This window comes from Corvus cornix, chromosome 2 (genome assembly GCF_000738735.6).
Source record: "Corvus cornix cornix isolate S_Up_H32 chromosome 2, ASM73873v5, whole genome shotgun sequence".
NCBI lineage: Eukaryota > Metazoa > Chordata > Aves > Passeriformes > Corvidae > Corvus > Corvus cornix.
Genome location: NC_046333.1, coordinates 128,975,659 through 129,001,975, shown reverse-complemented (window position 1 = coordinate 129,001,975; position 26,317 = coordinate 128,975,659). Strand labels below are relative to the sequence as shown.

At 39.7% G+C, this 26,317-nt stretch overlaps 1 protein-coding gene across 3 annotated transcripts in view; it reads right to left on the bottom strand.

Moving 5' to 3' along the window:
* NECAB1 (N-terminal EF-hand calcium binding protein 1) overlaps window positions 1-26,317 on the bottom strand; it is a 57,810-nt gene that overhangs the window by 7,584 nt on the left and 23,909 nt on the right. For 2 of the 3 annotated variants that reach the window (XM_010405000.3, XM_010404999.2), the window contains exons 3-7: window positions 22,576-22,673; window positions 9,914-10,050; window positions 7,894-8,006; window positions 4,480-4,556; window positions 270-323 (exon numbers count right to left, since the gene is read on the bottom strand). In XM_010405000.3, the coding sequence (XP_010403302.1) occupies window positions 270-323; window positions 4,480-4,556; window positions 7,894-8,006; window positions 9,914-10,050; window positions 22,576-22,673 (479 nt within the window). Of the gene's footprint in view, window positions 1-269; window positions 324-4,479; window positions 4,557-7,893; window positions 8,007-9,913; window positions 10,051-22,575; window positions 22,674-25,000; window positions 25,027-26,317 lie in introns of all 3 variants that reach the window. The other variant, XM_010404996.3, reaches the window with a different exon arrangement.

Genomic DNA, 26,317 nt, shown 5'->3' with positions numbered 1-26,317 from the left:
AATGACACATTTTTCTCCTTACGTGTGTTAAAGTTTTGGCTCACTCTATCCTTTGAAAGCAATGCAAAAAATTAGTATAAAAGTTTTGCCCACATATTCTAAGTTTTGTTCTGTTGCCTTTTGCACAGTGTATTCTGCTAACTGTGATTACTGGAAAAAGTGAGGATAAAGATTTTTAAAATTATTTTTTAACAGAAGAGACCAGGTGCGGTCTCAATGCCTAGTGTTTCAAATCCAATGTCAAAATCATTATCTTGAAAAGTACTTACAGATCTTGCATTTTCTTCCAAAACTTCCTCTTCAAGTGGCTCAAGCTTTAGATCCTGTGAGGCAATTAAAAAGAAAATAGAAATTGTAGGAGTCAATACTACAGCTGTGTTCTGCTCTTACATTTTTAACAAACTATTCCAATAACTAGATTCTGCTCTACCTCAAGAAGTTAAATCCCTTCTTTATTAGTTCTAAGTCAAACAGAAATGTTGCTTACAAGATCTTGCATGCCTCAGTGGTTAATTCCAGCCCAGGCTGACTTGTAAAGTTTTATTTATAGTGCTTGGCAGGTGATTTTTCATTTTAACAAATCTGCTTGTTCCCAAATGTATGTTGGATTTAATTGAGAAAAGACAGACATCCTCTCAAATTGTCACACAGACTGTGGAGAGCAAGAAGGGTAATTTGAAATGAGCTATCAGCCACTATTGTGCAATCATAAAACTTTACACAGAAGAAATTCCCCTACAGGGACTCTATGGTTGCAGGGGGCTGTTTTCTAGCACTGAAAGAGATGTGCATGATGGTCCAAGTCAGGTTTCTGAACTGCTGCCCTTGCTGTGAGGACAGGCTGGGCAGCAGCAAAGAGATGTGTCTGTGAGTACACCTGGTACACAAACTGGATGTGCACATCAGGAATCAGTGATTCACTCAAACACCAACCAGCAGAGCGCAAAAAATTATTCTTTACTCTCCAGGCACATGCAGTACTTCCTAACCCAGTGTCATTATGATATTCTGAAAAACACCCATATGCCTGAAAAGAAAAGCAGATTGATTTGCAACAAGCAGCTGAAGCAAAACACACTCTTTGTTAGTGGTGCTTCGCTTCTCACTGAACACAGCTCTTGTGTAGCAAAGAGAAAAATTTTCTTCCGCTCCCAGCATGGGTAGGGATTGATTAACCTCAGGTAGCAGCTGTTCTGCCAGCACAGATGCTGTACTCGCTGAAAAGCCAGCAAGAGATGTGCAGGTAGAGTTCAAATGAACAGAGGACCTCCACCAGCAGCAGGTGGCAGAGCAAGGCAGGAGTGAAGTATTCAGAAACTGCTGTGTAGTTGTACATCTTCTGCAGAATGTGGATAGAAAGGCATGAAAGGTGTGTATGAAGGGAAAGGCAGCCAGCTTTATGGTCAGTGCAGACACTTCAGATAAAAAAACTGAGGGAAAAATGTGTATTCCTGTAGTTCTATACTTTCCCTGCTATTTTTTTCTTGGGAAACATACGGAAAAAGAGAGGAAAGTAATGACTCAAGTTGTACTGCAAAGTTTCTCTACAGGTAACAAGAGAATAATTCTTTTCTTTGCCAGTATATGTAAATTTAGAATTTGAGTGAAAATAGACAAATTACAGGACTGATTCATGGTCAAATTTCCCTTTGACAGAACACAGCAGAAGACTTAGACAACGCTAAACCTACCCTTCACCAGGTAGTATTCCAGTAGGAACACTGACTCATAACTTGCTAGCCCCCTCTAGGAGTTAAAAATAATCTCTAGTAGTTCTTCAGTAGTGTTATGTCATTAGGCAGAGCGTGCCTGCACAGATGGGGTGAGTCTGCACAGCCAGCCTGTGTGGCCTTGGAGCATGTGAGCACTGGCACATGGTCCCCATCTGTGAGGAAAGAGGGCTCCTGCACTGGGTGGCTTGGCTTTTGAGCCTGATGGAAGTAGCCTGGTGTGCAGAACAGAAGTGCTGCCAGCCCAGTACCGTGCAGCCTGGAAATAAAAACTTATGCAGCTCAGAGCTGGGGCTTTAAAATGCCTCTGCAATCCTACCCCACCTCAGCTGAGAAGGGGTGGATTCTGGAAATTTCCCTTTAGCATGATTATGCAATCCTTTCTAATCTGTTTCAGGGCAAAGTCAGAAAGAGGGGCTGTTCGTAGCTGCTGAAAGGCAGCTGGTATTTAATGCCTCTCACAGTCAGATGTGGCTGTGAGATACAAAATCAAGCAGCTGCAAAGTTAGGCAAAGGTGGATATAAATAGGTTGCCTACTGGAAAAATTGGACTTATCTAATTGCTATGGTTTATTAATCAAGTTTTATATTGACAAGGAGGTAATTATGGGAGGTATATGCCCTGCCACTGTATCCCTTTGGCACTTTTCAGGCTGAGGTTCTCTGTTGTTTATCTGTAGAAGATTTGATCATTTTATAACATCCTTGTTGTTAGTTTATTTACCACAAAATGTTTGGCTGCTTTCTGTAACATTTACACTGCATTATTGCTGTATGCCAGGTATATTTCTTTTTTAAGTAACATTCTTTTAAATGTTTTCTTTTGACATCAGTCCATGTCAGGTGGCAACTGTGGCAGGACAGTGAGCTGCTGTTTCCAAAGCAGGGTGGGGAGTAAAGCCAGACTAATCATTTGTGATAGACTTTGACATTTCAAAATCCAATTTATATCTATTTAGAAAAAATCAATCTGCTACTAAAATGTCATTAATGTGGCAACTGCTGTGTAATTGCCTTTCCCATGAAGAAATGACCTCTGGGAGGAAGCAGGTGGATAGAGGCTCATGGGTATTCCCTGGCCAGAGCTTGCTGGACCGAGCAGAGCATGAAGAGCTGCAGAGCATGGCAAGGAACAGAGTAAGAAGCTGACAGAAGTCATGGACAGTGCCACAAGGAATGGCTGAATTTCACAGCTGGTGAAGGAGAAGTGAGATGCAAGAGACTGTCAGGCTGCAGGGATAACCTAAGGGAATACTGGGCTCCTTTTGGAGCAAAGCCAATCGTGCTGGGGTCACGTGACCATACGCAGCTAATCAGTAATAAAGCTGAGATAACAGAAATACCAAACTGAGACCAAACGGGAAAAGTAATTAAGGGCAGTTTTTTCATTTGGGAGGGAGCAACAGCAGGGAAAGGTCAGTATGCTTCTCTTGCTGACCGCTGTGCCAAGTCACCACCATTTATTGGTTTGGTTTTTTTTTGTTAAATCCCTTACTTGACTATTTTCTATATGTGTAACTTGCTACTGAACTCAAGCTGGACTAGTGGTGGAGTAACAGAAGACATTTTTCTGCCATGAGCCAAGGTTTGAGCCAGTGCCTGGGTAAAGGGTATGGGTCCAGCCACAAATACTAGATGATAATATTCATGGGGGAATATCCCAATCAGCTAGAAAGAAAGAACGGGATCAGGCTGTTTCATGTCCCTGTGAGTGCTGGTGAAGAGACCCATGCCAGTGTCTTTGGAGTACAGGTACAGTCTCGCTGCTGGTGAGCACTGACCTGTGGGGAGGAACAACATCAGCTGCACTGGGATGGGAGCTACTCCTGAGTCTGAGAGCACTTCAGCCTAAAACCTCACCTCTAGTAGACAAGGAGGAAGAAATACCCTGGGTCACAAAATCCACTGAATTCAGCCACTCCCTTAGCGCCTACCTGAAATTGTCTGTCTGTCCTTCAATAGGGAAACTTAATGCAGAGAACAGCCCAGGAATTTATAACCTTGCTTTTTCCCCTCCTGTTCTTTCTTCTCCAAAAAAAACGAAGTCATCACACACAGATTATAAGACAACTTTTGAACACCAGGGTAGCAATCAGGTCTCAATAACAATTAAGAGGAATAGATATTTTCTGTACTGACAGATGTGGCTCAGGATTTTACAAGTACTGGGAAGCCCTGGCATTGTTGCATCAGATGGGTCATATGTCAGACTCCTGGAGGGCTCTGCTTTGGTGTGGAAACCACGGGTGGTTTCTGGGTTCTGGGAGGTGGTACAGCCAGCTCCCAGGCAGGATTTGCATCAGATTTTGATTGAACTGTACTGACAAGGAAAGTGGTTTAATCTTTATAAATGAGTATTCTCTGATGGGAAAGGAGGAAACAAAACTTTCTGTCAAGCTTTCACGGGAATGTTTGGAGAGGAAGAGGAAAATATCAGATGCTAAAAGGGGAAGGTTGTAGCATGTTCCCCTGAACAAGCATAATTAAATACATTAACATCCTCCAGTCATAGAACAATGCAACTCTTCATGTCTTTATGAAAAGTTTAATCTGTGGTGATGGGAGAGGGAAAGGAAGCATGGAAAAGCCATGTCATGAATAGGAAAAAGGAAGGTGGAAGAAAAATGTAGTAATTTAATGAGTGTTAGCTCTCTTAGGTAATGTTGCAGCTGGGGCATTGAAAACATTTGTGTTTTAAGGATTGCTTTACTGAAAGTGAAAGAAGAAACACGTGAAAAAGCCCACACACCTTCTTTTCCAGTCTATCAATTAGCTTCTGGAGTCTGTTTATCTGGATCACCCACTGGCTGTCTTCCTCAATCCAACCTTTGGAAAAGATAAATGATAAACATTTATAAAATGTTACTAAATTGCTCATCCATAGTGTAATCCTGTATTTTATATTAAAAAAAGGTTTAGCATGCAATTTATTTTGCTTCTCAAAGATTGTGCTGCAACTAGTTCAATGTTCATTTAGGTGAAACTAAAGGAAAGCATGATCTGACTCTATGAATGATTTTCCTTCTGTTTAAGATACAATAGAAATTCATACAGAATGAAAACTACATTCTAGATTAATGCCAGTGCTTTTGAAATCATACTGATAACCGAAGAAAAATCTTCATCTCTACTGCAGGTATATTCCTGCCTGTGTAGTGACCAGATCATAGAATCTTAGAATGGTTTGGGTTGGAAGGGACCATAAAGATTATCTAGTTTCAACTCCCCTGCCATGGGCAGGGAACCTTCCACTAGATCAGATTGCTCAGGCCCCATCCAACCTGATCTGATGTCATATAGCAAGGGTGGAGCTAGAAGATCGTGTTCCAGTGATGCCATGATGATTTTTTGCCTTTTCTTTTTATATACCTTTTATGTATTCTCAGTACCCTTAGCATGCATACTTGTAATTCTTTAGGTCTGACATCTTAGCATAGTCCCGGTATTCTTCTAGAGCAGAAGACCAAACATCCTAAAGGCCTCACAGTTGGAGGCTGGAAAGCCTTACGCTATCTTAAGAAACTAAGGCCCCTCTAGAAGATATCCTGTAAACTAGAATTAGGCCCATCTGGGGGGGAATAATTTAGCATAGTGAGATGTCACTCCATTCAAGCCTCTCACTGGGGGGCATCTCTGTTATATATGCTAATTCACAAGGTCTATAAAATTGTACACGCAATCCACCGTGTGTGTGCATTCCATCTTGATGAATTGTTGCACCATAAGGATTCTTATTAAATCCCAAGGTAAAAACCCTTTATCCCTTAACCACGTCTGGCTCTTAATTTTAGGACCAAGGATAAGACATCACTAGAAAGGCACAAGCATCTGGGCTATGAAGATGGTGAAGGGCCTTGAGGGGAAGCCGTATGAGGAGTGGCTGAGGTCACTTGGTTTGTTCAGCCTGGAGAAGAGGAAACTGAGGGGAGACCTCATTGTAGTCTGCAACTTCCTCGTGAGGGTGATGCCTTAGGTTTTAACTTTTATATTTTTCAAATCCTGTACTTCTTAGTGTGTAATTCTGAAGTTTCCTGTAGCCTGTTAACTTCTGCTCTCTCATGCTAGGTAGACATAATAAAGCCTCTCTGGTCCTGCTCTTCAAGGACACCCAGACCGTCCTAGGCCCAAAAAGTATAAACCAAAGAGCCTCTAAAGGGGGGCAAGCTGAGGGGAATTACATCATTAAACTAAAGCTTTAATTGGAGAATTAACCCTGATATGCAAATGAACCAAACCTATAAAAGTGTGAAGAACTCCTGACCTGTTATCTATCTTGGCAATAGCCTCTGGCCCCCAGGGGGTACCTTTGAAGGCCTTTCAAATAAATACCTACTTTTATTCCCTTACTCCTGTCTAGTCTCTGTGTCTAGGAGGCCTCTTAAGGCATCAAGGGGAAGAGGAGGGACAGGAATTCGTCTCTTCTCTCCAGTGAGAGTGACGAGTGACAGGACCCAAGGGAATGGCATCAAGCTGTGTCAGGGGAGGATTAAGTTGGATATTAGGAAAAAATTCTTCACCTGGAGGGTGGTTGGGCACTGAAACAGGCTCCCCAGGGAAGTGGTCACAGCACCAGGATTTCAAGAAGCATTTGGACAATGCTCTCAGGCACATGGTGTAAGTCTTGGGAACGGTGCTGTACAGGGCCAGGAGCTGGACTTTGATGATCCTTATGAGTGCCTTCCAACTCAGGATGTTCTGTGATTCTGTGAGTCCCTCTAAAGTCTCTGGAAAGTTTTGCTTTGCTAAAGTGTCCTGAAAATTGTCTGCCAAATGAAAAGCACAATACTCTAGGAAAAAAACGTGCACTAATAAAGCAGTTCCTGACATCACCCACCATGTAAATGTGTACATAAGTGATAGCTCAAAGGAGAGAGAAGGGTTGTTTATCAGAAACTGGAGATTTTTCAATAAATGCTCTTGTTATGCACATTCATTAACCTGCTCATTTTCCAGCTGAGAGTTCTTGTGGCACTTGCATGTGTTTTGACCAAACAAAGAAATCCTAATGCTGAGAACATTCCACAGCTGTGATCTCTAGAGGAGGCAGGGTGTGGTTATACCTGAACAAGTACACAGGCTGAAGAAATGCTGGCCTGAGCCTCGAGTGCATACACACACCACAGTGTTACTATGTATGTGGGCAGCAGGGGGTAAGCAGGAAGACCAAGTGCCAAGACAAACACAAATCTTGTGCAGGAAAGTGGACAGCTGTCAGCTATTAGTAGAGCTGTGGAAGTAAATGTTAGCTCTTTGAGATTACACCAATGCAGTGAATGGATTTGGTAGAGCTTGCATTTGCTTGGGTTCCTTCTGAATTAGGAGTGCAGCTACAAGGCTCTGTGACCTTCCTTGTTAGGAACAACATCAACTCACAAGAGACTGACCATCATCCTGCATCACTGCTCTCAATGAGCAGCATCATTTGGTGAATGAAAGGGAGTGAGTCATGAATGTGAGTGACAGAAAGGTCCTCAGGAGAGGGTTTAAAAGGAAGAGGTCAGCACGTGGCTGCAAGAAGTGACTAGTCAAGAAGTAAGCTAGACCCATCACGTTTTGTTATTTCAGTCATCTTCATGCCTTGATTCTGGGACACAGCACTAAGCATGGAGATGTCTTCACTGCAGCCTCATGCTTAATGTCACTCCTTCCAAAGAATCCCATTTACCAAAGCAAATAATTTTCTATCATTTTCCAAAGCACAATTCTGCTTCAGACTTTTTTTGTGTTATCTTAAATGAAATATTCTTTTCTTTCAGGTTTTGTATTTTCTCTTTCTGTTTCTTATTTATTCCCCTCAGCTGGGATGTGAGTCATGGCAGAGACTCAGGGTTGTATATAAGTTATAGCCTTCACCTTTTCATTCAAATCTGCAGGCAATAAAGATTGCCTAAAAAGTGTTGGACCAATACAAAATACACAGTTTGGCCTACAATTATGTTTTTATATTTTATAATTTCAGATCTATGGGTATGCATTGATTTTCCTCAGTTTCCTCAGTTTTGAGTTAACATCTTCTGTATTAAATTGAAATTGTCTTCTGCCAGTAAAGTATCTGATTTAGTTAGATGTTAAAATTAAATTTTTGTGAGTAAGACATGTGCATCTTTTTCTGTGCATGAGTGTAAGCACATTTTAAATATCTTTAAAATGTGAAATACCATACCTGTGCTAGAATGAGGATTATTTGATGACAGGCTGTTGTTCCTCTGAAGCCTTCGAGCTAAGCGTTTTCCTGGCCACTGAATTGAGAGCACTTCTGGTTTTGTTGGATCTTTTCTGCACAGAAACACAGGAGACTTCTTAAGGAAAAATATGTAGGAGAGCTCTTCTCTCTCTGTTCTCAAAAAATGTGCTTCTATGTTCCCTTTTGAATTCAATAAAAAAGAAATACCTATTGAGAGCACTGAATTATTTTCTGGATTTTCACTCTTATTTGGTGTCTTGGGGTGACTTTATGATGTGTATCCCATATCGCTGCCCTATGCCCAGAAATTAATTCTGGTGCCTTTCTATGCCTTTAAACTGAGCCTGAGAGGAGGAAGGAAAAACTGAGCAAAACTTATTCAAAGCAGTTTGCAGCTTGTTCAAGGTCACACAGAGATAGCGACTTTTTTTTCCAGATGCAGCAGGGGAGTGAGGAAGCACCCAGCTTGCAGGTTTTTTTTTCCAGTCAGATTTTGGGCAGTTTTTCAGTTTCTTTTTCTCCAGAGACAGACTGAGAGTTGAACTTTTTTCCTTCATGGGAATTTCGGATTTTCTCCCTTTTCTACAGGACTGCTTCAATATCAGAGCACATCAGGAGAACTTTCCACTGGGTACAGAGGGCCGGGCTCTGGGCCAAGCCCCAGCTCTGAGGAGACCAAAGGGAGGACTCTAACACTTTCCCAGGCTTTTTCTCCACAGAGAGAGATTTTATTATTTAGCATTATTATTCTTTTCCCGTGTGTTTGTTAAATAAATAGTTTTTATATCTTTCAATTTCCTTCGAGGAAAATTTATTTTTCCCAAACCTGGTGGGGGGGTAAGGGGGGTGGGCGGTGGTTGTGCCTTCTCTCAGAGGATATATTTCTAAATTTGACCAAACCAGAACATTTGGTTAGGTCATTAAAGAAGTTAATAGAAAAAAAGAAGAGGCTTAAGCTGGCAAAAACGTAAATCTTTTAGGGAGACAAATCTCAAGATCAGTGTCCATGATATGGTTGTGATCCGACCTAAGTAACCATTCTTCATTCACAGTTTCTTCATTCACAGGAGTTTCGTAGCATGACTGCAAAGGAACTGTCAAGAGGTACAAAAATACTGTGCATGGTCGGTGCACCCTCAGACTTTCAAAACCTGCTTGATTCCTACAGTCAAGGTGCTGGCACAAAACCACAGGGTATTACTCCTGTACTTCAGAGATCTCAAACCCAACAGCAAAACAAACAAGAAAATGACATTTCCAACAGAAAAACAAGAAAATGGCATTTCCAACAGAAAGGTCTTAAGATCTTCTTTGTCCATGAAACACAACAGTTTGTATTTTGCTTACCCTATAATCTTTAACAATAGCATACTGAGGAAAAAAAATACATATAGACAAGTTACTTTTCAAAAATATTTTGATCCTTGAATCTACAAATCCTCATCACTGAGATCATTGTACTAAATTCAGCTAAACCCCTTGGATGGATAAAGGCTACCCAGGTGACTGAGAGTTTATAGAGCTAGCTGTTAACCAAGACTATGGCCCAATATTCTAGGAAGAAGCTGTGACAAATAAAAGCCTGGCTATTTCTTCTTTTAACATGAAGACCATTGTGCAACCAGGAATGAAAACAAAACCATAAAGCTGGAAAAACCAAACAAAACAGACAGTCATTATAGTAATTTCAGAGCTCTTTATATTGCAGTGGTCTGGTTTCTACATTTGATATTAAACTCTCCAGGGATTTAAAAGGAAGTCAGCAGAGCCTAGTGTGTACCAAAATGATTGTCCTACATACAGCCCACCACAGGATCATATGCATTAAATTTCAGGAAAATTCCTATTAGTGGGTTCCTATATGGAATAAAAAGTGTAGCCTTATTTCTCCTGTTATTCCCTATATCAGATTTCTGGGTGAAATGTAAAGTGGTCTTGGAGGTTCTCAGTGACCTCACTCCTCACTCCCTTCCCTGCATCTGAAGAGGGGTTTGCTCACCTCTCCTGCCGGGTCTGCTCCTCTGTGGTTTCCATGGCACATTCCAGGGAGCTCTGGAGGGATTGCAACTGGTTCAGTGTCTCCTTCAAAAGAAAGCGAGTCACAAACTGCTCCAAATTGGAAGCTTCCTGATAGTCCTAAGAATTACATGAAAAAAAACCCCAAAATGTCAGGCTTTGCTTACTAGGTTAGAAATACGCAAGGGAAGGCTCAGACTTCGTTCAGAAAGGAAGCAGGTTGGATGTCTCCATGTTTACACATGTAAACCACACAAGAAACCTTTGTTTATGGACAAAAAGACCTCTGAATTTCCAGGTGTAGACACAACTCCCAAGTACACACTGACACAACACAGTTTCTACTCAAAAAGACCCTTTTCTTTACATCTTTAAGTCCAGTTGATGGCAGCACCACATTACTTCTGAAGTGTGGAAAAGCCAAAATAAGATTGACAGCTGCAGAATTGAATTTAAAGTTTTAATTCAGATGCACTCTTGTGAAAAGATGTTTATCAAGCCCACTGGCCTGTCTCAGACAGTGATTATGGGAATAGTCTTTGAGCAGGGCACATGCTCAGGATACTTCCCTGAAAAACCCCACTAGCAGTTGGCTGGAGGGATGTTTGTGCAAGAGAGGTTGCCTTCTGAATTTAACAGTCTTACTGATCTCTTACTGATTTTTGTTCCTTTAATTTGTTCAATTATTTTTGAAACCATATTTCTGTCTATTTCACAATTTCATGAAATGCATCTAAATGTTATTTGAGCTAGAAGTTTGGTTATTATAAAAGTTTGCACCTATACTTAGCAATCTGTAGTGGTTCTTTGAATAATGACATTCCCAATGTATTGTATGTATCCAAAAATATTTATGCTTTTTTTGTGTAGATAATTTCAGGAATAAATTTTTATGCCTGTTGTCTCCCTGGCCAAATAAATCATATTTCCATGGCTGGAGTCAAATTTGATGTTTCTGGCAAGGCCAGATCTGCAAAAAACCCACTGTGGTCCCTTCCACACCCATTATGTGATTCTGTGATTCAGTGGTTCTGCAGTAGGTAATGCTTTGTGAGGGGGTGACCTTTACAATAATATAAACACCTTCTTTCTTGTCTTCTCATTAATAAATGTAATAGGGAGGATAGAGCAGACCCCTAGAGCCTCTGCTTACTGTGTTGAGGTCACATCAGGAACAGAGAAAGAAAACAGATTTACATCTCTTAAACAATGAATTTGTTGGCTCCTCACTCAGCTGATCTTGAAAACGTTTGGGTACAATTCCATCTGAAATAGTTTCATAAATATAAGGTGCCTTCAATGAAAGATTTCTTTAATCTCCACACCTGAAGAGGGATGATAGTCCCCTATGTCCAAGCTTTAAAAAAGACCTGTCACTTCAATGGCATTGCCTCCTACACTATCTGAGAACCCATGTGAGTAGTTTTGGCATTTTTAAGCTCTTCCATGTTCTTTCCAATGTGAATTGCTGCTGAAATACCTTTCTGATTTCTAGACTTCTCTTAGAATTTCTCCATGTATGTGTTTGCAATCAGACCACAAATACAAGATGTTTCGAAATTTGAATGTAAAATGAAAGATTGTCAGATAATAGCTTTAAAAGCATTTTGCTCTTAAATAAGCGGAATCTTTTCACAATATATGTTATTGAGTCTTGTTAGAAGACTTCTGCTACAGAAATTTCAGGTGTTAAACCACTCATGAATCATCAGAAGTTACTTACGTAGCCAGAAGCTTCGTGTCTTCTACATTTACTTCTTCTATCTTCAGATTAATCAGCTGTGAGTCACTTTCCAACAAAAAATTTTTCATTGATACAATTTAAAAATAGATGCTCATGAGAGATTGTCTGCGTACCTGAGGGACTCACACCAGTCTATAAATAATGTTTATGGCAACCTTTTTATGATTATTTAATCTTTTTGTCAACAGGAAAGCTGATTTTTTATTCTTCTTCTAAACTGTCTCCAGTGTAATTTATTTAAAACTTCAGTGGACCTGACAGAGATCATTTCACTACCAAAAATTTTTATTCTCTAGCATGTTAGAACAACATGTATGAATCTGTGCAGCATGGACAGGTAAATGAAACCCTTCAGTAAAAAATCATGGTATATTTTCATTTTTTTTTCAGATTTTGACATTGCTCTTGGAAATAAGTAAACAAATCATTGCAGAACTGACCATTTCTTGTAAGTTTTTGAATTGTGTTTTAAAATTCTGAGCATCCAGAAAGAAAATATTGCAGATATCTCCATATAGCTTCCTGCTGATACACATGGTAAATCTGATACAGGCATGCTGAATTACAACTTAAATGTACATCAACATTGTTTCATTTTGAAAACTCTTCAGGTGGGCTCTCACAGATAGGGGGATCATATAAACATTAGCTTTATGTGTAATACTTGCTGCTGTCTGAGGCTGCTGCTGTCCAACTCCTTCAGAAAAGAAGTTACCTAGAAAAGCTTTCCTGCATCTGAAAGTAAGATTTTTTCATTAGAACTACTCCAAGTTTGTGCATTGCACTGGGATTTAGTCTTTTTTTCTTTATATTTCTGTCCCATAACTTCTATATTTAAAGGCTTCTCTACAGAAAAGATCCTTGTGATATTTAGATATGTCTTGGAGTTACATTATCAGAATATACAGAGCTACTTTTGTAAAGATGGGAAAGGTAGGCAGGATGCTAACATAATCTGTGGGAGTCTAGAGTTATCAGAGATCTTTCCTTATGGATATTTTACCCAAATATTAGTGCTTACAACTATTCTATGTGCAATTACTTAACTCTCTTAATGCACGTAGTTGAGCAAATAATTAAGAATTATTACTCTTTCCTTTAAAAAATTGCTGAGTCCAGCAATTCTGAGCTCACAGCAATGTTGAGCAGCTTCAACTCCTGCCTAGTGAAAGATAACTAATCCTACCTGTCCTTCTAAAGTTCTTCAAAGATCATGGAAGAAGGTATTCAGCATATACAAATGATCTGAATAATTATAATTTAAGTCATGGAGGAAAAAAGATTGTGCATTACAATTCAATTTATACCTCAAGCCCAGCTCTCAGCACTGAGGAATTAGTAGCCATGCTTTGGTATTGTTTCACCATGGTATTTCCTTCGAAAAGTACCTTATTTTGCATTTTACTAAAGGCACACTGGTAAAACACTCCTGTATCAATTTATTAAGTTTATATTATGACAGAATCAGCTTGACTGGCATGCCCAGCATTTGTATTGTCAGTGTATCATGCCATCAATCAGTAATGGATGGTGTCTGTACATAAACTAGAAGAATGGCCCATTTCTTGAATTTCATCAGCTGTAAGTTACTGTTCATTAGCGTACACATTACACTGCACCACAGTTTGGGCAGTCCAGATGAAATAAGTCTGTGTTAACATATTGTTCTGCTTGTTAGTTTTACTGATTGTGAATAAATGAGGGTAATTTTCCACATCTTCCTCATCAAGAGGCAACTGTGACCTTTGTGAGCAGCAAAGATTTGCATTTCATTTAATATAACTGAAAATACACATAATTAGTGATTTCACTGTGGAAAAGGTCACTGTGGTCTTTAAAGGTGTCTAAAGGCTATCTTAAAAAGTGCAGAAGAGGTTCTCCTTTAATAAAGGCAGAGGAGGCAGGGTTTAGGAATCTCCTAGTGCAGTCTCCATCACAAGGTTACCACAGGTTCAGCAACTCTTGATCCTCTCAGTCTCTGGTGCCAGCCTCATCCCTCTTCCCTGGGTGACTTGACCATGCTGCTCCATTTATCAGAATAGCAGCTCCTTGAGATGCAGAAGGAGTGGGACACTTCTTACTGATGTATTACTTAGCAATTTTCTGTTTCCTATTTATATGTCATATTAAACATAATTTCATAAAAATATTTATGCTTCTTTTTACAGAAAATACCTTCAAGTCAACTGAAAAACATTTATCACTGAGTAGAACTCAGTAAGGAATAATCGATTTAAATTTCCCTTTATCATGGAATGTCTCCTGCCCTGTATGTTCAGATCCCAAATTAGTGGGACAATGCCCTGTGTTACAACTTTAAATTGAGGATATAAAATTAGTCAGAATAACTTCACTAAAATGAAATCCTTAAGATCTAATTCTTTAGACTTTGGAAGAAATCAAAACAGCATCAGAATAAAATCATAATTTCACCAGAAGCCATATGGAGACATGCTCAGTGTACTGACTCCACACAAATTTAACCTTTACAAAATCCTCACCTTAAGAGCGATCAAAGGCAGGATGTGCCCAATTATTAGATTCAACTTCCAATATGGAACAAGTTTTACAGTTTTATCCAAGTATTACATTTAGCATAAATTATGTGTTTAAATTCTACCTAGAGAATTGGAACAGTGACAATTTCTACTAACCGTCTGCAGTGCTGATGTAACAGCAATGAAATAAAATAGGCAGCCATGGCTGATTAGAAAGAATACCATCACACATTTGTAATAGTGTCAGAACAGTCTATCACTCTCCTGTACTGGGACCACTGAAGGAGTAATACACTGGCATTGCAATAATAGTATGCACAGAATCCATGCATGGATAAAAAATAACTCCTATTTAACTGCTATTAGGTGCATCACATAGCTTAGAGACAATAAACTGTTTTGGATGTGTTTGATTTTAGCAGGTAGCAGGGAAATGTGTAATGCCATTGCTCCAGGGAGAAGGTTGCAACAATACATATAAAACATCAAAGCTGCTGGTGGTTTTGATAGGTATCAAGAGGAGAATGGCTAGTTAAATGTTTATTTTTCTGCTGGGAAGTAATTTCTATTTAGAGGTATGAATACTAAATTAAGGGGGTTTTCATTTTGTTTTATCTTTATTTCTGACTAAACACATCTTCTCTGCTACTGGCAAAAATTTAAGCATTGTCTCTTCCTGACCCAATAGGTATAAATATTCCACAAAAAAGATCAAAGAAGTTCCCAAGAGTTTTCATTACTCTGATAAGGAGCTAGAAGAGGAAAAGTGTGAATCTCTGGAAAGTCCTTGCATGACTGCTCAGAATTAATTGCTTGCAGCTTTTTGAATTTATCTTAGTTTGTTTTGACTTGCACTAATAGTCACAATCTTAAAATTAAATGAAAATAAAAATTCCAAAACATAATTTAAGAATGTCCCCAGATGAAAATAGCTTTTATTTGTAGGTTCCTCTCTGCCTTGTAGCAGAACTGGTGGAACTGGTGATATATTTAGCATTATCACCAGCATTCCTCTCTTCAGCTGAGAGACAGTCAATTCAGTTACTGACTGGAACAGGCTTCTCAGGGAAGTGGTGGAGTCATCATCCTTGGAGGTATTTAAAAGATATGTAGATGTGGCACCTGGGGACATGGTTTAGTAGTGGATTTGGCAGTGTCAGGAGGTTAATGGTTGGACTTGATGAATTTAAGGATTTTTTCCAATTTGATTGATTCTAAACCTTAATGATTCTGTGATTTTTGATTGACATGAAAAAAAAAATTAGCGATAAATCTAAAGGAACAAATGAACTATTTTCAAAGCCAGTGCATGAAAATTAGTACTCAGGATAAACTGAGAAATACTTGTTATTCTTGTGCAGCAGCTATTCATTGCATTAATTCTGTGAAAGGTGCACTTGTAAAAAGTGTGATTTCATAGAGAACAAGACTAGATTCTGTGAAAAATGTTAATAAATTCTGACCGCACGTAAAAATAGGTGCCAGCTAATTTAACACAGTTTTTGTGAAAACAAAAAACAATTTGAAACTTCATTTTTGATCAAACAGAATGTTAGTTGTGGAACATTATTGTCAACATATCCTTACCTTTCTTCCCAGTTAATTTGTTTTGAGATATAATTTACATAAATGCTACTGTTACTGTTACTCAAATACGCAATTAAAAAAAAAAATCTAAGTATTCTGGTTTATAATAGGTATCAACCCTCAAGAGTTCAGTGATTTACATAATTACCATAAATGCACCATCAGTAACTAAATTTCAAGCCTTGTGTTACTCTCTCAGCTCCTATAATCTTCTCTTTTACTTTACTGGCTCCTATTTTTAGACTATTCAAGAAATTTTCAAGTAATAATAAGGCTGCACTGACTTTGCTTAGCTTTGGGGTTTTTTGAGCAAAGCAGAAAGATTAATTATTTCACAGAAGCAGATAATTAGCCATACTGTGTTGGTCACTGAATCCAGCATCTTGCTGTTGCACACCACACACCTCCCTTTCTATGTTTTTGCAAACAACGTGTAAAAAGCAGTTAGGGTTTTTTTTCCCCCAAAATACTTGGAGGCTTTTCAAGAACTTAGTAGCTCCACTGAAAAATTGTCTTGTTGTCATCCTAAAATTAATGTTTCTGTTTTGTGTATGTAAATCCTGGGTGGAAACCTGTCTTAAATAAACCAGTTTTGATAACTACTGCTCAAATGCATTTTGCTAGTTCACTGAGTCTGGTCCCCTGCTGTCACAGATAGATCATTAGGTGTCTTTCATAAAAGAGCTGCAAAGGAGGGAAGAAAGTCCCTCCAAAGCAAACAATCAGACTTCTACGGAGTCTGAAAAGGAGAAAATTTGCAGTGTCCCATCCCTCTTTTCCTGCGTTGTCTGCCATTTCTTTCCATGGAAGCCTGCAGTGCTTTTGTCTCCAAAAGAAGAACTGTACCTCAGTATTTACAGGAGTAGTGTGCACTCAGAGGTCATCACTTTGAAAAAGTGTGTGTTAACTGCTGTAGCCAAAGCACTTTCTGGCTTTCATCTGTGGAAGAAAGAAATGTTTTCCATTGGCTGTTCAAAAGTCCTGCCCAAGTCTATCCAGGAGATTGTTGCTGCATTGTAGTCACTGGATTTGCACTTCAGATACAACTTTATATCAGGTCAAGCTACACTCTTACTGGATCAAAGTTTCACTTTTATTAGCACTGTTAACTGTAAAAACCAGTTTCAGGTTTGTTTGGTTTCTTTTCTTAGAATCTATAGCACTATTTCCTTTTGAAATGAGAATACACTATCCAATAAGTATAACCAATATAATCTAAGTAGCAGCTCAGATATGAAGCTTTTTGTTGCTGGAGACTGGATCACATTTACAACAGCTGTGGTGGCCTTAAGGAACTTTTGAGACAGCTCACAGGCTGAGTGAGTGTGAGTGCTAAACAGACCCTGCACTTGCAAGGAAAAGAAGTGCAAGGGCACTTAGTGCTGCTCTCCTGAGGAAGCAGCTCTACCACAGTTACTCTCAATGATTCCCAGTCCCCACCACTTTGCCATTGTGCCACTGCAAACAGTCTCAATTCCAGTCGTTGCTCCAGTAAGTTAAGAGCTGATACTCTCTATGTCAAGACCATTGTCAATTCCACAACAGACTAGTAGGTTAGGCTAAAGCCAACAGGCACTGAAATCATGGAGCAGGAAGTGTGTCCCATCCTGAAATCCCCCTGGCACAGTCACTTGGCCACCAGCCGGCTGTGGTTAGACTTTTACCAACACTGAAATTGAAGGCAGGAGTCAGGAAGAGAGGGGGGTTCTCTTCAGCCAATGAAAAACTGAACTTCAAATGGGTGTGATGAGTGATAAAAGATACTGTCGGATCAAGGTAAGCATCACCAGCTAGCTCTTCCCCAGAGAGACAGTTCCTCTGGGAAAAAAGCCCTTCAGAGACCTCAGAGCTATTCAAGTATCTAAACTGGAGTTGGTGCCCTATGGAGACCCACCTGCTTTCCAGCTGCTGCCCCAGGAGGAGGTCCCATCTTGCCCCTGGCTCTCCTAGAGTCCTGAGTGCTATTTGTCAGGCCTGTGGAGACACCTCGGACATTCTTGACTATCCCAGATCTTCTAAAATATCTTTAGATAACTGTTTAAATCCCTGAATACTTTTATATTGCCATTTTAATTTCATATGGAAATCAGATTTTTGGTGATTAAATGAGAGGTTATTGAGGTTATTGAGTACAGAATAGCTCACCACCAGCAGAAGGTTGCATTTGCAACAAACTATAGCAATACCAGAAATCAAAATGATAGAGCAAAACTTGTTCTTACCAAATAGCTGACAAACAACAACAATCTTACAGCTTGGTAACTTAGGGAAGACATGTTCTTTAATCTCTAAATTTCTGATTTTCAATATTCACAAGGCAATAGAACTGAGCTGTTGAGCACATTAAACAAATGGTCTATTTTTGCCTGTCTACATTATTACTCAGTGACAGATTTTATTTTCAGAGCTGTGGGTTGCAAAATATTTCTTAATTGTATTTATATGTGACTGCAAGCTAGAGAATGTAATAAAAATGCAGCTTGCTGAACGTGTTATGTTCATGTGGGTAATAAAAAAGATTAAGTATTTAACTAAATATTCTTTATAAAAATGTCAGAAAAAAAGGCCTAAAGAATGCATTTGTAAAGTTTTGCTGAGTGTTTAATTTTTAATGCTTCCTGTATGTAAGATGAAGAAGAAATGCAATAAACAGAACTATCCAGATAGTACTTTGATCCAGAAAATATTAACTTGGCAAGTGCAAGAAAACCAAGGGGCACCACAGATCAATCTGTCCTCACCACTCCAGTATAAGCAACTCAGGCAGACTCTCCAGCCTAAGGGGAGAAATGATCAAATATCAAATGCCACAAATCCCTCTAAAACTCCTCAGGGGTTTTTGCTTCCTGCTGTAAGGATAAAATACAGGGAGCAGTACAAAACCAGAAAGACTGTAGCTCCCCTACCATCTTGTGGTTAGATGGGGTTTGTATTGAAATATACTGCTTGCAAATACAACTCAGTCTTTTCCCTGCTGAAAGATGTTCCTGCAGAAATCCATTTCTCTGCATTTTTAGCTGAGCACCCTCCCATCAAGCAATGGAGCATGAACAGTTCCTACGCTCCCGAGGGCTTCCTGTCTTTCTTCCCAGGTGCTGTTTAATTTGCTTTGGTGGGAGGGATCTGGCCCCAGACCAGTGAAAGGAACTCAAAGCTTCTTGAACCTGCTAACACACTGGAACGTTTTCTGCCACAGATGATGATGGTTTTACTTTCAGATAGCAGAGGACTGGAAGACTGGAGAAAACCTCAATTCAAGAAAGCTGTGCTGACAGCTCTTTCAAACTACAGAGGGCAATGAAGTACAGAGAAATCATGCTGAAATTGCCTTGCAGGGGCAAGGCTCCTGCTAATCTGTTGGAGAAAAATATCTACATATGGAAATCATTCGCAGTGATGGGGACAATTTGGTTGATCTTGATTGATATCCAGGAGTCCGTAGCCAAGCCAAGTTCCAGTCGCTCTTGGTGGGATATTGTATTCAGTTTGTTTGGCAAGGTTTGGGGAGGGGGGAAGGGAGTGACTACAGGGATGTTTTCTGTGAGGAGCTGCCAGAAGCTTCCCCCATGATTGATAGAGACAATGCCAGCCAGTTCCAAGTCGGACCTGCCACTGACCAAGGCTGAGCCCATCAGGGCTGCTGGTATTGCCTCTGGGATAACAGATATAAGAAGCGGGAAAAAGTTACTGCAGAGAAGTGAATTGCAGCCAGAGAAGAGAGGAGTGTGAATATGTGAGAGAAAGAACTATGCAGACACCAGGGTCAGTGCAGAAGGAGGGGCAAGGGTGCTCCAGGCACTGGAGCTGAATTCCCCTGAAACCCCTGGTGCAGAGCATGGTGAGGCAGCTGTGCCCCTGCAGTCCATGGAGGTCCACAATGGAGCAGAGATTCACCTGCAGCCCCTAGAGGAGACTCACACCAGAGCAGGGGGATGCCCAAAGGATGCTGTGATCCTGTGGGAAGTCTGCACAGGGCAGACCTGTGGCCCCCTGGAGAGAGCAGCCCATGCTGGAGCAGGTTTGCTGGCAGGACTTATGACCCTGAAGCGGACCCATGCTGAAGTAGCCTATTCCTGAAGGATTGCATCCTGGGATTAGATTAGGGATTTATATTTTTCAGACATACCAATCCATGCTTTTCATTGAAGACTGACACATCTTCCTTCTCAAGGGTTTCCTTGGAAACTGGACCTGAAGAATTTTTCTAGGCCTCCAGTTCTGCAGCTGCCTTTTGAGCAAAGTACTACTGAGTATGGGCAGCCTTAACTGATAGGAAGTTTCTATAGGAAGGACTGAGTGGTGGTTTTTTGTCTGATTCTAATGTCAATAAATCAATAAAGTACCAAGTTGCTCCTTTCCCCACTAAATATTTAAGAATGAACGATCTCTCCATCTGAAGCGGCACACACTCTGGAAAGGTTTAGCAGAGACTGATAGAGGTGCCAAGTTTTCTTCAATCCATAAAGTCAGAGGGGATGGAAATCTCATGGCAACTCTGAGGACTGGGACTGTAATCAGTCCCATGCTTTGCAGGGTGGAGTTCAGATTCAATCTCAGCAGTCTACTCTTGGTTTTTAATAGGACAATTTAGTCCTTGGAAATGTGGTCCAGGTCATTGGAAACTGACTCAGCCACTGCAGATACACCATTTCCTGGTGGGTCTCACAGTGTAGGTCTTCAATTCCAGACCCTTTTCCTATATGTGAATTTTCCAACTAGGTCATCACTTAGAAGAGAGTAATAAATGCTGTTACTACTCAGTGACTGTTCAAGGGACTCAGTGGCTGCAGTGGCAGAATGGTGACAAAGTTTTATGCTGCACTAGGAGAGGAAACCCAAGTCTTGCCTGGGATGCATGTCAATGGCCATTTAAAACCAGACCAACCGTTTCTGAGCACCTGTCTGCATGAGTCAACTCGAGCTTGGAGCTGCCTCACATCTTGTGTGTCACTGGTGATGAACATCAGTTATCTATGCTATCTCAATGTGCTAACTAACTTTTGCTGCACCTCCAGCTCTGATTTTAGATGGCTGCAGCCCAGATTTTAGACAAGAACTTCAGTAAACTTGAACTATTTAACATAGAAATTTTAAGATTTACACTCCAATGATTTATCAGGTAGTGAGTTCACATAACCTATCTATTTCCTGAGAACTGAATTCCTGTTGAACATAATCCAAATTTTGAATTGAAAATTTAGTTTCCATACAAAGATGTAGTGGTTGAGCATATCCTTGGCAGAAATCTCTATTTTAGAATATTTGATTACACATTTTTTTGTTTGACTGTGTTCACACACAGTTTCTACCAAATGGAATTAAAAGAGTTTTTCCAGTGTTAGCCTTGCTCTATTTCTGCCATCTCTAACAAATAGTCAGCTGAAGTATCCCTGAAAGACAGAAAACCCTTTAGGCTTGAATCTTCAGTTAAGAAAACAAAATTCAAAGAAATTGTGGCAGGCCAGAATACACATTTTATAATCTCATTAGTCTGCTGGGACTCCTCCTTGTAATTAACTTCTGAAGTAATTCTTAAATGCTGTCTTTTATTTACTTCCAGTTGTTATGAGGTTTATTTACTTCCAGTTGTTATGAGATGACCTGCCCTTTACCAGCAGTATTTTATACACATGGCTATTTTTTAAAATTATGCATAGCTAAAATTAACCAATCTGTTGCTTTTTAATATCCAGCTCAAGAAGACAGTGAGTCGGTGCCCATTCACTTCATTAGGAGTGGAAGATGCACAGCATTAATGAAGAGACATTCAGCTTCCTGGCTCAAGCTCTAAATAAATAAGCTACACTTTTGAGTTTTTATTTTGGCAGTTTATGTAAGATGTATGAGTGCTTTACTCCTGCAAACACACAAATACCAAAGATAACAGCTTCACTAAAGAAGCACAGCTTTCTCCACATTGATCTCTCCATTGATCAACTGAAAAAACCACCCAGGGTTTTTTGACCCCACGGGATCTCACAGAATAATTTTGGCTGAAATTTCTGTGCTTGATGACTAGCCTGGTGTGGATCTGTGGCTGGGTTTGGAGGATCTGGGTTCGCTTCCCTGGTTTGTGCTTTCCCTCACCTTTTGAAGCTGTTCCACCTTGCACAGGATATTTAACTGTTCACCCAAGGAAGAGGAGCGAATCACCCAATGTATTGATACACTTTTAGTCAGACAGGTAGCTGGGGTGTGGTCTGACCACAGGAGCAGCTATGACCACAATGAATGGAGAGCCAGGTGAATCAGCTGCCTAGCATGTCCTGCAGCATGGCCACATTCCCAGTCAGATATGTGATGGAGAAACTGATCTTCTTTCCCTCCAGGTAAAGGTCCCCTAGCTGTGCTGGTGGAAAACAGCCCCAACCCTTCCTCTTGGCAGGCTGTGTGACCACTGCTTTTGTTTAAAATGCCTCAATGGGAAATGAAATCTTCTTCTTTGGTCAGGAGGTTTCACTCAACCCACAACATTAATTTTTCAAATTTGGTCTATTTCCAAATGTTGGTGCTAATACTTACCCAGACTTGGCAGGGGACGTAGAACCCTCTTTGTACAACAATGCAAAGAACATTCTTCAGACCATTCACAAAGACAAATTTGGCTATATCCAAACTGTAATAGTTTGCAGATAGGTCTTTAAAGATTTCATATACAATCATTTTGACAAGCTTTTTCTTACTGGATTTTGCTACAAACATGTATATTTGGAAGAACTTAAATATGAATTAGTAAATTCAGATAAGAAAACTACTGGAAATACTCCAAACAAACAAAATATACAATGTAAAGAAAATTTCACAGTTTTTACTTACTTTTTTTGTTTTGTCCATTGCCTTCAGTATGGTTATGTTTAAGTCTTCCAAGACAGCTAGAACATTTTCATATTCTCCTAGGTGCTTTGAAAAATAATCTAAAAGAAGACAAAACCCCACATCACCTACAAATGACCTGAAAATCAATATTTCATCAAATATCAGCTTTATCAAGTCTGAACTAAGTTACGGCATTATTAGGTATCTAAATACAAAATGAAAAGGAGTTACAATGAAAAGGATCATTTTCTTTTTAAATTTTGTATTCTTTCTCCGCAAAATAATTCCTGGCATACTTAAAATACCAAAATCAGTATTTCAAAACATTTTCTTTCAATAAATGAGCTGCCAAATTCACAAAAAATGTGAAATATCAATTTGACAGCTGATGCAAACTTATTTCCAAAATATCTACATCTTCTTTGTAAACTAAATTTTCAGTCTAATAGTCTACAATTATAATCAGGAAATGAAGTTTTCATACGTGTGTGGTGAATTTGATTATATTGATATGAAAATTAATAATTCTGGTAAAGCCCTTAGAGGAGATAATAGCAAGTGGGGGCTGTTGTGAGGTGGGGTTGGTTGAGGCCAGTTGTTTCTGAAAAATGAAGAGACCATGAGTTGGCCAGACAAGCTTCTAGTCCCAGGAGCTGTGATATTTTCAACAAATATGATGCATGCAAATGAAATTTTAATGAAAATAGTGGTGATAACAAATTGCAGGATGTCCTTGTGTAGCTTCTCAAAGCAGAGGACTTTTTAACAGAAAGAACTGATGTAAAGGCCAAGGGATTACAGCAAGAGGAGGAAGCAAACCTGGGAAATCATGACCCGAGTTCCCATTTGGTTGATGTGGTGAAGTACAGTAGAGGGAAGCACAGGAAGGAAAAAGTGTGAAAAATAACTAAATAAAATTATGGTAAAGCTTAGACACTGTGTTAAACAAGGCATTTAGACATCAGATCACCTGGAAGAGCACGAAAATCAACATCTAAACGGCAGACAGGAAGAACAAGATTACATAGGAGCTTTCTGAAATAATGAATAGCAACACTTTGGGGCTTTTAAAAGGTCAGCATGAGCTTCTCAGGGGAATCATGAAAATGTAAGTTACCAGGAACACTGCAACTTGACCTGATATTGCTGAGAGGTTGAATGAAATTATTTAGAATTAAAACGTATTGTGAATTAGTACCCTGGATGGTTTGTAGCTTAATTTCTGAGATGAACTGATATAACTCAGAAAGAGCTGTATAATCACAAGCTTAAACATACGTTGAGTAGACTCAGTATCAGATTCACAGATGAGAAACACCCTAGTGGCAACATTTAAAAGATTTAAAAGGCACTTGAAACAGCCTGTATTCAATCAAAACAGGCAGTAAACAGAGTCAGTAAACAGATGGACACCCCCCTCAGCCCAGCAAGCCTGTATGCCTCCAGTGCAACATCAACTGCAGTAAATCCCTTGTGGAACAAAACCACCTCTCTTCCTCAGCCAGGTTTATACAATTTTGGCCAGATGCTCAACCAGCAGAAGTTGTCACAGCCCAGTTCACTTCAGATGAGTCTCTTGTCATATATTTATAAGCCACAGGGTGAGGTGTATTTTAGTGGGTTCTTGGCCATGTCACCCTGTGGGTGAGAAATTGAGCAGGTATTCAACTTGACGGTATTTTCAGCTTTTAAAGTTCTTCAACAGTCTTGACCACTGGAAAACTTATCAGTCTACCATCTTTCCCTCAGAAACTGGCTGGTGCTGACAAGTAGGATTTTTTTTTCTGACATTTTTGTGAGAACCTGCAGAAACCTTTCTTTGTAAATTGTTTTCTGGTGCAAGAAGCACTCCTAAATTAGGTGCTGTAAGATAAGCTGGAGAGCAAACAGGGTGTTGGGGAAATGACTCACAGCCTGGAATGAGGTCCAGAAATAGGTAATTGGGCCAAAATCTAGGCCTTGCAGGAGTTTTATTGTGACAAAGGATCATAGAACTTGTCAAACTTGCTGTTCTCCCTGGCTCAAGTAGGAGGAAAGTAATGAATTTTCTTTTAGTGGGGTATATGACAAGCGTTAAAGGGAGAAACTAACTAGAAAAAATATCTCACACAAAAGGGAAATAAAATACAAGCATCTATCTATCTATCTATCTATCTATCTATCTTTATGTCAGAACAGATCTTGAATCTCAGAGAGTGTGAAATACTGACTAGGAAAAATATTTTTGAAATAAATTCTGCACATAGGGGATGACAGAGTCTGAAAAGATTATGAGCCATCTGCATTTTCCCAGGAGTTCTCTGAGTGGAAATTATTTTCTGTTTGAGCTACAAAGATTAAACAGAAAAAAATAATCACATGGCATGTTTATTTGTACAGGGCTGCTGCAGGCATAGATTATGTTCTTTCCCAAAAAAGAACTTACCACAGAGCTCTTCTGTGTCAAGATTGCTGGAAAGATAAGAGTATAGAAGGTTAGTGAGGTTAGTAATGGTTTTTTTGTTGTTGTTGCATTGGTAAATAGTGCAACTCAAATATTAGCCTGACTGGGATATGAAGCCCCCCTGCCTGGGCTGCAGCAGGAGATGCAAGTGCCTGGCTCTTGCTGGCCTTGCTATGCTGCCTTGGGGCAGAAGGCTGCAGCCTTTCCAAAGCTGGCTGCAGGTGCAGCCTCCCTTCCTGGTCACGTTGCCACTGGCACCTTCCTACTCACTGCAAACCCACTTTGAAATTCAGCCTTTGTGCATCATGATGCAGTCACTGTTCCTCAGGCCTTACACATTTGGCCCCAGTTCTGGCAGGAATCCATCTAAACACCAGAAATGTTTGGTTTGGGGTTTTTTTCTCCACCTTTCTGCCTGTATTCCTCTTCTGTGGCTGTCATGCTGGACAGCAAGGCTCAGAGATCTTGACCTTCCTTGCTAAAGAAGAAGAAACCCAATAACTTTCTCCTGTCTGCAATCTTTGCTGTGCCATAGTGTTCTATGGGAAAGAACACAGAAGGAGGATAGAACCAGACATAGCCTGTCAGCACACATAATTCCTAAGACTTTCTGGCCATGTAAGACCATTTCACCACTACTAACTTTGGCAAAATTAGTGATGTGAAAAGTATAGATGTACTGTCATATTCCCATGTCAACATTATAAAAATTCATAAATGCAGGGAAGTACTCTATTCAGTCAAACCTGTTCACTGGAAGCAGATTTCATCTTGATCAACTTTGGAGTGATATTTTCTCTCATAAGTAAGGCCTTAATAGTTAAAAGAGGAAAAAATTTGACCTACAGCTCTTTACTGAAAGTTAGCATACTGCCTTTCTTATGAGAAGGAAAAGAAACAGATTATTAAAGAAACTTAAAAGCATGAATGTCCTCTTTGAATCTTGCTGAGGGGTGAATATTGAACGGCTGATTGCACTGAGTATTTTTTCACTTATCTTTTTAAAGGGATTTTTTAATTGACCTTTTAATAAAATGATGACACAGTACTATCTTAAAATCGCTTTCTTCACTGCTAACTTCCATACATCTGGCTTTTATTTCACAAGGGAGAGAACCTGATAGAAATTGCAGGATCTTGGAGTATCACAGACTTGCATACTCAGGGCTATAAGAACTTCTGAACACTTTTAATTGATAATGTAAATGAGATTTTCACACAACATTTATTAATTGAAGGTGATCTTACCTGCATTCAAACAGGCCAAGTTAGATGGCTGCAAATGAGACTTGCACCTGA